This window comes from Oncorhynchus mykiss, chromosome 20, assembly GCF_057628025.1.
Source record: "Oncorhynchus mykiss isolate SJ-2025 chromosome 20, ASM5762802v1, whole genome shotgun sequence".
Classification (NCBI taxonomy): Eukaryota; Metazoa; Chordata; class Actinopteri; order Salmoniformes; family Salmonidae; genus Oncorhynchus; species Oncorhynchus mykiss.
Genome location: NC_143041.1, coordinates 6,503,254 through 6,515,708, shown reverse-complemented (window position 1 = coordinate 6,515,708; position 12,455 = coordinate 6,503,254). Strand labels below are relative to the sequence as shown.

At 44.2% G+C, this 12,455-nt stretch overlaps 1 protein-coding gene across 1 annotated transcript in view; it reads right to left on the bottom strand.

Moving 5' to 3' along the window:
• Positions 1–343: 343 nt before the first annotated feature.
• LOC110499244 (heparan sulfate-glucosamine 3-sulfotransferase 3B1b) overlaps positions 344–12,455 on the bottom strand; it is a 28,413-nt gene continuing 16,301 nt past the window's right edge. The window contains exon 2 of the mRNA XM_021576251.3: positions 344–4,496. Coding sequence (XP_021431926.2) covers positions 3,878–4,496 — 619 coding nt within the window. The 3' untranslated portion in view covers positions 344–3,877. The remainder of the gene's footprint in view (positions 4,497–12,455) is intronic.

The window sequence follows — 12,455 nt, the reverse complement described above, 5'->3', positions numbered from 1 at the left end:
CCCAGAAAGCCTCCATTTTAGAGAAAAGGTACACCACAGGAAAAGTACCATTGATCCAATTGTGCAATGTCTGAGTGCTCTAGGAACAACTATTTACTGTCTGAGTGCACTACTAACAAGTATTTACTAGCATATTTACTCTAATTGCTAGACAGCTAGACGAGCACTTTTTGCATTTCGTGTGGCGAGAAATACAGATCATTACTTTCTTGTGTGTTCTTTTGATGTGCAAAGATTCCATATTGTAAATGTTTTACATTTTACATTTTCATACTCTGACATTGACAATTCCATATTATTTTCATGTTTTCACATTGAAATTCAAAAGATGGAACTAAGAACGTGGTAAAATATATACTTTTTTATTTATTTCTTCATACAAAGAAATAGTATGAATGTTCAGTATTGAATTATCTAGAAACATCTGTTCCATTTTGCTCTTTCACTGTGTAAAATTAATTCATTTGATGTACATGATACCACAAAATACTTGATTTACATGTTCTTTTTCATTTTTTATACATACACAATCTGCTAAACGTCTAAGTTTTAACCATATTATATGCGGATGGGAATAAGACAAACATCACTAACATTTGTAGAGCTCTAAAAGGGTTGAATAAAAGTCAACCAGAATGGATGCAGCCGCGTGGACCATGAACATGAGTGCACATTTTTAAGATAGAATGCGTCCCAAGTGGAACCCTATTCCCAATAAAAGTGCACTACTTTTGACCAGATCCCTAAAGGCCCTGGTCAAAAGTAGTGCAGTAAATAGGGAATAGAGCGCCATTTGGGACGTAACCCTTTTCTCTTAGTAACATGACCAAGATCAGAATTCAAGTGCATTAGGGGAGACCGGAGGCAAATCTAACAGGGGGTAACTGCCCCAGCCTCCCCTAATCCAGCCATTACAGGGAGAAAGATCAACATTATTCCAATTCAGAATGTGATAGCTTGTATTCACATGGTTTCCCTGCTCTATATAAAGACCATTTTAAATGCTTTCCACAACCATTGCACTATAAGGAGAGAAGGAGAGATTGAGGCGTTATCCATATAGGCATGATAATTGAAAATAAGTGTCAATTCCTTGGTGGAAAAAAGCCACTATATGTGAATAAGGGACAGTACAATGTTAGGACAAGCCCTACCATCCACCTACCAAAGTATGCTACCATCCACTAGTTTGAGGTAAACACCATGGGCCCTGGTCACAAGTAATACACTATGGGGTGTAGGGTACCATTTGAGAAGCAGAATCAGCCCTCTTATCCTCTAAAGAGCATAGTATGACTTTGAAGTAGACACTACCTGCGAGGGTATGGGCCAGCATGTACATCGCTGAATGATAACGCCAGACTGTCTCTTGCATATCAAGAATTCAGACAGAAAGACAAACAATAACAAAGAAGCATTGAGAAAAACAAAGAACAAAAAAAAGAAAAGCTCAAAAGATAAAGATAGTGACTCAAGCTAGAGTGTAGCCTAGGTAACTTGTTATCTGAGCTCCATACTCTGAAAAAGTATTTTTTTGGCAACAAGTAGGAGCGAATTGAGATCCAATATGAAACTATGAAAGAAACAATGTTAGGATGAAGGGTTGAATAAGGCAAACTATATAGACCATAGACTTTCCATAATGAACAGTGATGTTCTGTATCTTCGCCCGAGGCCGTTCCCGCAGAGAGTACTTCAGAAACTCTCCCTTTGATCTGTGTAGGCGCTCCAAACGGCACCCTACTCCCTACATAGTCCACTACTTTAGACCAAAGGCCCAAAAGTATTGTCATTTGACATCTGGTAAAAAGCAGTGCACCATATAGGGAATAGGGTGCCATTTGGGACGCATTTCAAGATCTGATCTGAGGCCTGACGATCCTGTTTGAGGATGATATGTTCCAGTGAAGCTGAGCGCTCAGTGGTTTTTCTATCATCTCTATCGTTATGCTCTGTATCAGACAGATGTATAGGCCACTGCTAGCTCCTACCTCAACTCAGGCCAAGCGCATGCACTGTGTCACAGATGGCACCATATTTCCTGTATATTGCACCCTATTTCCTGTATATTGCGTTACTTTTGAGCAAGGGTCACTGGGCTCTGGTCAAAAGCAGTACACTATATAGGGAATGAGTGTGCCAATTGGGATGCATTCAAGGACAATACTACAGTCCTCCCCTGACCCAGAGTGTCCTCCCCTCTCTGTCTCTTCGACAAATCAAACGTCTCTCAGAGCTAATTTAATTGGGACTTTGTATGACCTTTGGCTCTGAGCCAACAGTGTCTTGTAATGAGAGCAAGAGTATAGTGTAGAGGAGACCTGAATCGATGGACCTCAGTAACATTATTCCATTAGCATCATGTCAACATGGAGCCCTATCAAAGTGATGCTGTCAGAAATAGGATTTAGGCCTTTGGTGGATTCATTAGAACAGGCTGTAGGAGCCCTACAAGAGGGAGGCCAGACGTACCCTTTAACCATGTCTGACACAATGAGGAGCAATTAGGCCAATTGATCCACCTGTTATTGAATGAAAGGGACATCAGATCAGCTGGTTTGGCCAATGACAGGGCAGGAGATCAGCTGGTTTGACCAATGGGACGGTAGAATAATGGGATGTGGATGGGGGTAACTCACAATTTGAAGCACAACATTTTGAATGGATGGAACAGAAACTCATAGGGGTAACTAGACAAGGAACAATGTGTGTGGGGGGGGGGGGTTAATTATGGCTATTGAACATGAAAGTGATTATGAATGTTTAAATCAGAATGCACATGAATGGGTTTTTCATCACTGTTCTGTGAACACTATACCTGTGAAATGGTGCCTTTATCAATATCCTTATATTCTTATTTCAGTTACCAATTATTACTTATCTGCTTTTTAATTCTACTGAGTTGACATGAGGGACCATTTTAACTCTACTGAGTTGACATGAGGGACCATTTGAACTCTGCTGAGTTGACATGAGGGACCATTTTAACTGTGCTGAGTTGACATGTTAACTCTACTGAGTTGACATGAGGGACCATTTTAACTCTACTGAGTTGACATGAGGGACCAATTTAACTCTGCTGAGTTGACATGAGGGACCATTTTAACTGTGCTGAGTTGACATGAGGGACCATTTTAACTCTGCTGAGTTGACATGAGGGACCATTTTAACTCTGCTGAGTTGACATGAGGGACCATTTTAACTCTGCTGAGTTGACATGAGGGACCATTTTAACTCTACTGAGTTGACATGAGGGACCATTTTAACTCTACTGAGTTGACATGAGGGACCATTTTAACTCTACTGAGTTGACATGAGGGACCATTTTAACTGTGCCGAGTTGACATGAGGGACCATTTTAACTCTACTGAGTTGACCTGAGGGACCATTTTAACTCTACTGAGTTGACATGAGGGACCATTTTAACTCTGCTGAGTTGACATGAGGGACCATTTTAACTCTGCTGAATTGACATGAGGGACCATTTTAACTCTGCTGAGTTGACATGAGGGACCATTTTAACTCTACTGAGTTGACATGAGGGACCATTTTAACTCTGCTGAGTTGACATGAGGGACCATTTTAACTCTGCTGAATTGACATGAGGGACCATTAAGGGAAGAATAAAGAAACAAAATAAAATGTGGAATGTAAAAAAAAAAACAAGGAAATAAATGTGGGCCAGATGCTATGTATGTACAATATGGTTAGGCAGCTTAGTGAATTAATTGCTTAGAAATAAAAATAAATTATTATAAAATAGATTTCTGTACATTTTACATATATATATAGCAATATCTCGCATGTCTTTTTTTTGCCATTCATTGAATTACAGAGAGAGAAAAAAAAACAAGGTGTCTTCCCAAATTCACATCCATCAATCCCAACCAAAGTTATGTCCTGTCATCTGGTAGAACTTCATGTTGAAAGGTCTGTAGAAGTCCCGTAGCCTCTGCACCACCTCTGGGTGGATGTTGGGGTGGGTCCGCCCTTTGGTTTTGCCCAGGCAGTGGGGCTTGCTGCTGCCCTCAGCCTTCTTGAGGCAGGGGAAGCCCTTGGTCTGGTTGAAGTAGAAGTGTTTGTCTGTGATGATCCTCTTGAGTCCCAGGAAGTCCTGCACCCGGCCCAGCTCTCCGGCCGGGTCGCTTATCAGACGCTCTCCGCTCACAAACAGGATCTGACCCATGGGGAAGTACTGCAGCCAGTTGTCCAGGTGCTTGGCATAGATGCCGATCTGGATGGCGCTCCAGGATGTGTCGATGAGCCCCGTAGTCCTGTTTTTGAAGGTCAGGCTCTCGAAGGTGGGAATATCGGGGTTCTTAGACAGCGTCTGTGTGTAGTCAGAGATGGCCCTGGTGACGGGGTCCCGCACCACGACAATAAGCTTGGTGTCCCGGGACATGGCGGAGATCCGGGCCGGGGCCTCTCTGGTCACAAAGTAGCTGGGGGTCTTCTCCATGGTGATCTGGCCCTCCAGGGTCTTGGGCATCAGCTCCCTGAGGAGAAGAAAAGAGGACCGTGTTAGAAGAAAATCTATCACTCATGACTCTTAGAACTAGGAACTATTACATTTTTAAAGCAGCCAGAAATACACTTTGCTTGAGAGAGAGGGGGGGGACTAGGAGAGAGAGAGAAAGAGAGAGAGAGGGGGATGGAGAGAGAGGGGGTAGGAGAGAGAAAGGAAAAGAGAGAGAGGGAGGGAGAGAGGGGGAGGAGAGAGAGAGAGAGAGAGAGAAAGAGAGAGGCGAGGGAGAGAGTGGTTAGGAGGAGAAACTTGCATAATGTAATCTATCTTGCATAATGTAATCAACCAGATGGAGAGCATTGTGTTCTACAATCAATGAGTCAGTCAGTCAGTTAGTGTAGGCCGCTTGGCCTTATTACAGGGCTCCCAACCTATTACTATAGGCAGCCTTCCAACATAAACACCACTCACTAAAAACATACACACAGGCTAGAGGCCCTCACATTGCTTGTAGTCATACAGCTATATTCCTCAGTAAATATCCACCTACAAGAAAATTCTGTGTAGCGTAGAATTTACAATCAAATTCTATGAAGAACCATTTTTTCTATTAAACCTGAGCTATTTCATCATCTGATCAACAACACAGAGAAGTGCACTGTCTCATCCCTTCTGTCTGTCTCTTCTGGCTCTGCCAACCACCCTAATGGTCCAGTGAGGCTGGGCTTAAATCTTAATCCACCCTGCCTCTTTACACCATTAACCGCTTAGGCAGCAAAGCACAGCCTAATTTGCCTTTCACTGATTTAGCTAGAGCTCTCTGTGGCGTGCCCATGGCGGAGTGCTTCAACAATAAGCCCTCGAGCTGTCTGAAAGGAGACTCAACATGTTTCACTTTACCCAATGTTTCTAACAGGACCAGGGCCAACCAGTACGGCTGTGGTAGAGGGAGTGAGACGTATCAGTTACATACAGAACCTATGATCAAGAGGCATTTGAATGAAAAGTGAACATGTTCTCCGCTGCCAAGACGGTTTCGGGTTTCAGAAATGGTGGACAATCATAGAGAGTGGATTATGGCGAGGCAATAAGAGGGGCTTTGACGGACACCGGGACATGGATCCCCTTTCCCTCCCTGGCGGAGAGCCCCTGGAGCCTCTGGCAGGAAACCCTGTACGTCTCTGATGTCTTCATGTGATTCTGGTTCTGATACTCACTAGCTGGAGGTGAGGGGTACTATTATAAACTGAAGATTACAGGAACTTGCACTCGTCTGTGCTTAGGCACACTCCTTAACACACACATGCACACACAGTCTTGATACATACAACCCTGCAGGACACATGTAGAAATACACACTAGAATACTGATACTATCTTGCTTGAACCCCAGTGCAAACAAGGCAGACAGTTAGTGAGAAAGCAAGGAGGAGGAAGATAGTAAGAGAGAGAGAGAAAGAAAGACAGATAGAGGAAGGAGAGAGAGAGAGAGAGAGAGAGAGAGCGAGAGAGAGAGAGGGAGAGAGAGAGAGAGAGAGATAACCCAGGCAGACAGGCTATCAGGGTGCACACGGAGATAAGGGTTCCCGTTAGCCTATTGTCCCCTATGGAGGAGTCTGTGTTGTTGTGCAGGGCCAGAGTTACACAACCATTGTAAAAGACCCTGTCCAGGCACCGTGTAATCCCACCGTGAGTGTTTACACACCATGTCTTCTGTAAGAGGCACTGGGGCTGCCATATAGACCTAGGCTTACCATTCTTTGTCCTACAGTTCCTTCAGTTCTATGTCCTCCTCAGTTCTGCTCTAGAATCTAGTTCATGTAAAACTACTGAACCTCATGGTTAATTCATTGACATGTACTACTGGCTGGCTCTCCTTTAATGCACTAGTGGTCACGTTTTATAGTGGAAATTGTGAGTAAAAAATAACTTTCTGGGAGAGAGAAAGAGAGAGAGAGTGAAAGAGAGAGAGAGAGAGAGAGAGAGAGAGAGAGAGAGAGCGAGAGAGTGAAAGAGAGAGAGAGAGAGAGAGAGAGAGAGAGAGAGAGAGAGAGAGAGGAAATGAAAGAGAGAAAGCCCAGGGTGATGTGAGGTAACTAATGAAATGGTTCATGGACATTTCTTGACAGATATGTATGTGTAGTATCAACAGAGTCTTTCAAGAGCCAGCCAGTGATCTAATTAGGATCATATCAGCTTGATTGCTGACACAGAAGAGGAGAAGGGAGCAGGGGAAAGAGAACCAAGGCTTCTTCCAAAAGCTCATTAACTGCCTATTGAAATCAAAACAGGGAGATGCACCGAATCTCTCTGCAAGAGCATGACAGATCTCTCCTTAAGCAAAACCATTATTAGATAGAGAAGAAAGGAGTGTAAGCCAAACAGTCTGATTATACACACACACACACACACAAGCACACACACATACACACGGAGGCACGCATGCAGGAAGAAAGCAGTGCAAGCAAACACATGCACACACACACACGCACAAACATTTGCACACAAACACACGCATGCTCACACACATACTACTGTTTCTTCAAGAGCGTTGATCCCACTTAAAGTGTTTACACAGGCTTCTCGAATGTCTTCAAGGAATATAAACCAAACATGTCAGCCTTAAAATACAAAGCATTAGTCACTAATTCTCTCTAGAAATAATGGTGATACTGCAGGCAACCTTTTTGTATTAGATAGTGCTAACATGCTGCATGAAGTCCCTAGAAGCAAACCAACACAGAACCAGCACACAGCTCTCCTTCTAATCCGATTTCTAAGTGACAATGGGGCCTGGCGATAGGGAGGGATAGGGAGGGAGATCGAGGTAGAATGTGCATGCTGATAGATTATGGTGATCCTAGCTCAGGGAATCCCTCTTGTGAATCAAGTGTAGGGGGTTGGGATGGAGGGAGGGAGAGGGTAAAAGGAGGGTAGAGCTGGACAGAGAGAGAGGGAGCGGGAAGACGAGACCCTCTAAACAGACCTGCCAAATCCACCACAAGAGAAGAAGAGAAGGCCTTCAATAAAAACCTCCCCCTCTGACTTTACCCACTTCTCTCTGAGAAGGGTGCCAAAGAAGCAGAAAAGGGGGGAGTAGAATAAAAGAGAAGAGGAGGAGGGGGGCTCAGTTCAGTGGGAAGAGTAGGTCTTGGGAGGAACAATGCCTATTATGCTCTGTTTTGATTTATGAGGTAGTGCTTTTAAAGGTTCTGTCAGCAAACAGGCAATTCTGTGACAACGAGACCCTCTTTTTCCCTGCTTTCCTTTCAAATCGAGAGCATTGTCCTTTGGCGGCGGGGTGAACGAGGCAGTGGCCGGGCCATCGGGGCGGGGGTAAGGACTGGGGTAAGGGTGGAGGGGTGAGGTGGGGGGCTAGGTGCCTATTGAGGACTGATTGGAAGCACTTCTCGATCACTCTCAGCTTTGAGTGAGAGGAGCTTTTGGAGAGCTCTAGAGTGGAACGTGTGCCTAGAGATTGTCCCCTGGAACACTCAGCTGCCCCCCCTAAAGACTCCAGAAGTTCCACAAGCTCTAGGGGCCTTCCACTGCCTCCGCTTCTCTCTGCTCAATGACACATGGGACAAATGTCTTCACTCTAAGAAACCAACATCCATCTACGTTGTTGGTTCCTTACAATACATAACGACTTAAAGATGCACTCCAGGACCTTAAGCACAACAAATTCGTAACATACAGTACGAATTTGATTCGTAACATACAGTACGAATTTGATTCGTAACATACCATACAAATACAAATAAACATATCATACGAAATGAATGACGTAGTACTCAATTTGATGACGTAGTAGTCAAAAAACAGGGACACTTCTGGCTCATGAGCACCACTTTCAAAACTACTGGCTGAAATTATGCAAACGTTTGAGAGTGCATTACGATATTCCAAAAATATTAGATATCTTAAAATTGCATGACAGACATTTACCATTAGGGTGAACTGCCCTTGTTCTTCACATCGGAACACACAACAAAACACCAGGTTTGTATGGGTTTTCCTTTCTAGAGCTGAGGATGTTCACTTTACAAAGCGGTTCAGCTGCTGGTTCTACTCCTTTCTCTCTCCCCCTCTCTTTTTCTCCCCTTTCCCTATCTCTCCCCTCTCTCTATCTCTCCCCTTTCTCTCTCTCTCTGTCCTCCGTCGAAGGGTTTTCTTTCCAAGTTGAAAGGGACGCCAAACAGTGATAAGACACAAAGCAGAAGCCCTCTTTGCATGCCAACTTCAAACGGGGGACTGGAGTGGCCCTGTGGCCTGCGTTTAACGGCCCACAACCCATCACAGATACAGTAAACACACTCGCACTCGCACGCGCGCGCGCACACACACACACACACACACACACACACACACACACACACACACACACACACACACACACACACACACACACACACACACACACACACACACACACACACACACACACACACACACACACACACACACACACACACAGATAAATGCAGACAAGACAGGGGTTATTTCTGTCTCTCTATCTTCTGTCACGTTTGATTGGACGATAAGAGGCTGCCTCTGTTTCCATTGAACGAGTGCATCTGTAACAGCCGCAACAAAATGACCACCGGTCTGTTTAATTGACAGAAGAGAGAAAAGTTGCCCTGTCTTGGTGTTCCCTATTTGGTGTCTATATGATACAGGTGGCATTGGTTGTATGTCACTGCATGTGAAGTCTTTGTTAGTCAAGGTGTCCATCCCTTGTAGGATCATTTGTGTGAAGGCAAATCAAGAGAGATAGTTCTCGTCCACTAAGGACAGGAGAGACTGATGCACACCTTAAGTTGTTGATTAGACCTGCTCCCCATAGAGATAACACCAACACAAGACACACACAAACAGCTTAGGCTCTAAGTAGCTGTAGAGCTGTTTAAATTAACCCGAAGACCCGAAGTCAAAACAAATCAAAGCTAATCGCCCAATCATTTCCAGACTTTGAGTACTAAAGCTAGGTGATAGCTAAAACCAAAGACAGTCTACTCTCCATGTGATTCACCTCAAGATGGCTCACCAACGCTGAGTCACCTATCCAGGCTGTATCACATCCGGCCGTGATTGGGAGTCCCATAGGGTGGTACACAATTGGCCCAGTGTCGTCCGGGTTTGGTCGGGGAAGGCCGTCAATGTAAATAACAATTTGTTCTTAACTGACTTGCCTAGTTAAAGAAAATAACATTTTAAAAAATATATATAATCAAATAATTATAATTATTCTCAGAATTCTACTGTTGCAGCTTATCAGGTGAAAAACTTCTGCCCATTTAGAGCACTGAGTCCTCCCACTTGGTAATACTTCCTTGTAATGCTTTCTGAACTTATTAATTACTTCCTGGATAGCCACTACAAACACTTACCTCCTCTCCCAATACTCTATAGGCTATTGATCAGTAGCAGTCCCCAAACCGCTCAGAGACCAGCCTGGAGATCTGAGAGAAGCTAAGTGACACTTCACAGGAGGAGACAGAGAGAGATGGAGAAAATGAAGGAAAGAAGCACTTGAAAGACTCTCTTTCTTTTCTTCCAACCTCTCACCCAAGGTCTTCAGATGAACGGGAGTAGAGGAGAGATGTGGCTACAAAGTCGTCGGCTAAAAAACAAAGACTCTTCTGCGGTGTAAGATAGACATCTTGAGGCCCACTTGTTCCTTGACTGGCCACAAAGTTTGGAGGTTTAACCCCTGTTCTCGACAACTGGCTGACTAGCAATTAAGTCTACGCTTAAAGTGGTCTATTGAGTACTCTGTTGGAGCCCCTCCCTCTGTTCTGAATGCATACCAGATACTCATTCTGCATAGTTAGACTGGTTGTTTTCAAAAACACCATTTATCAATGCAAGGATGATGAAGGATCCATTCAACAATGGAAAGTATATTTTCTTCCAAGTCTAATTTGAACAAATTCAACAGCTTGTGAATCTCTGACTGGTAAATAAGCACATTATGAAGCCTCTATAGGGTTCTGAAAGTAATGTACTACAGTCTGTTTGTAATTGTCCAGCAGGAGAAGCTAGTCTGTCTATGAAATGAGATTGAAATATAAACACACACACACACACATACTGTGGATGCCACAGACTGAGCAGACAGGCAGGCATGCACAACACTCCTGGCCCACTACATACATATTCCCAAAGCAGTGTTGAGACACACACACAGAAGCCAGACGTTATGAAATATACCCCACTGAGCCCAGAGTATTTAACCGCAGAGCAAGGCTTTGGCTATAAATTCAAAATAATAAAGTGACGGTTTATGGCAGAGGCACTAGATCCATACTGAGAGAGTGAGAGGAGAGGAGAGGAGAGGAGAGGAGAGGAGAGGAGAGTAGGGGAGAGGCGTGGATGGTAGGTTCTGGTATGTGGCCACTTAGAGTTTCTTGACAGCTCATTTCCTGTATGAAAAGATCCAGGGATCTCCTCTTAACCTAAGGGCCAGGAGTGAATGTGCATGTGTGCATTCTCTTGATTGTGTGTGTGTGCATGTGTGCATTCTCTTGATTGTGTGTGTGTGTGCTGTCTCTATTTGTGACTGTTTGTTAGTAAATAACTCATGCTGACTGTGGGATGAATCCTATTTGATACTAAAGGACCATTAAGCCTTGAGAAGAAGCCCCTCTTCAGATTGTCAAGGTGCTTTCCATCCAGGCCTGGAGTTACACATTAACAGACCTCACTGAATAAATGGAGCCACTGGATCCCTGTGAGATGTCGGGTTGGATACACACATACACACACACAAACACACAGACACACACACTGATGGAGCGTGGAAGCCCCTGGAAGAGGCCGTCTGAGCTGTCTACTGAAGAGGGGAGATGAATAATGTAGATAGGCGAATCGTCCCAGACACACTGACCTGGGTGGCTGAGCCCAGCCTCTCTCAACCCTCTTTCGTCTTTCAGGAGTCAGACTCTCAGAGCATCCCATATAAATAATATCATTTTGGCTTCAACGTTAACAAACAGTTAACCTAAATGGCCCCATACATCACTGTACTCACTGGGAGAAATATGCCAACAAAGTTGCAATCTTATAAAAAAATGTTTTACTGCTAGTGTGTGTGTGAGTTTGGCCCAGGCCATGCGGTTTGGTTTGGTCCAACTCCATGGTTTTAGTTTAGGCTAAGGACCAGCCTGGTTCTTGGAGGGAACATCGGACACCAGCAGAGAAGAGTAAATAAACAGAAACTAAACGACCCATACAGAGTTAGGTATTGTATGTCAGGCAAAGTGTCAAAACGACACGCCAACACTGTACTACTGTAACCGCCAGCTTCAGATACTTGGTTGCATTCCAAATGGCACCCTATTCCCTTTATAATGCACCTCTTTTGATCATGGACTGCTCAGAAGCAGTGCACTATAAAGGGAATAGTGTGCCATTTGGAATCTCTGTTTTTGAACTGAAAACACTTAAATGAGGTTAGAGTGCTCCAGAAACCTCTCTCACAACCACAGTGGTTCCTTTGTGATGGGTTACCATCCCTGCAGCATGACACACACAAATCACTCAATTCTATAACTCAAGATTTGCTACACGGTCTGTTTTGGGTTTATTTGTTGCTATTCAGTACCTCTGAAAGGACAAATAACAGTGAGAATGTGACATCTTTCTGCTTGGAGGGCCCGCATCGAGGTACATGCCTGTGGCCATGCAGGCTGAGCGGAATTACTGAGTGTTAATAACAAGACCATGGTGCAAGGAGAGGCAGCTCTCCATGTGGTATAAATAAAACAGTTAAGATGGTGGGGGAACAGGGTGGCGGGGGGGTGGGGGTAGAAAGTGCTGCCTTCACTTCCTCCTCTCATGCTTTACACATTCTGCCCACCGAGGTTATGTACCAAATAGCATTCTATTCCCAATGTAGGGCACTTCTTTTGACCAGGGGCCATAGGGCTCTGGTCAAATACGTAGTGCACTACATTGGGAATATTATTGACCCTGGTCATAAGTAGTGA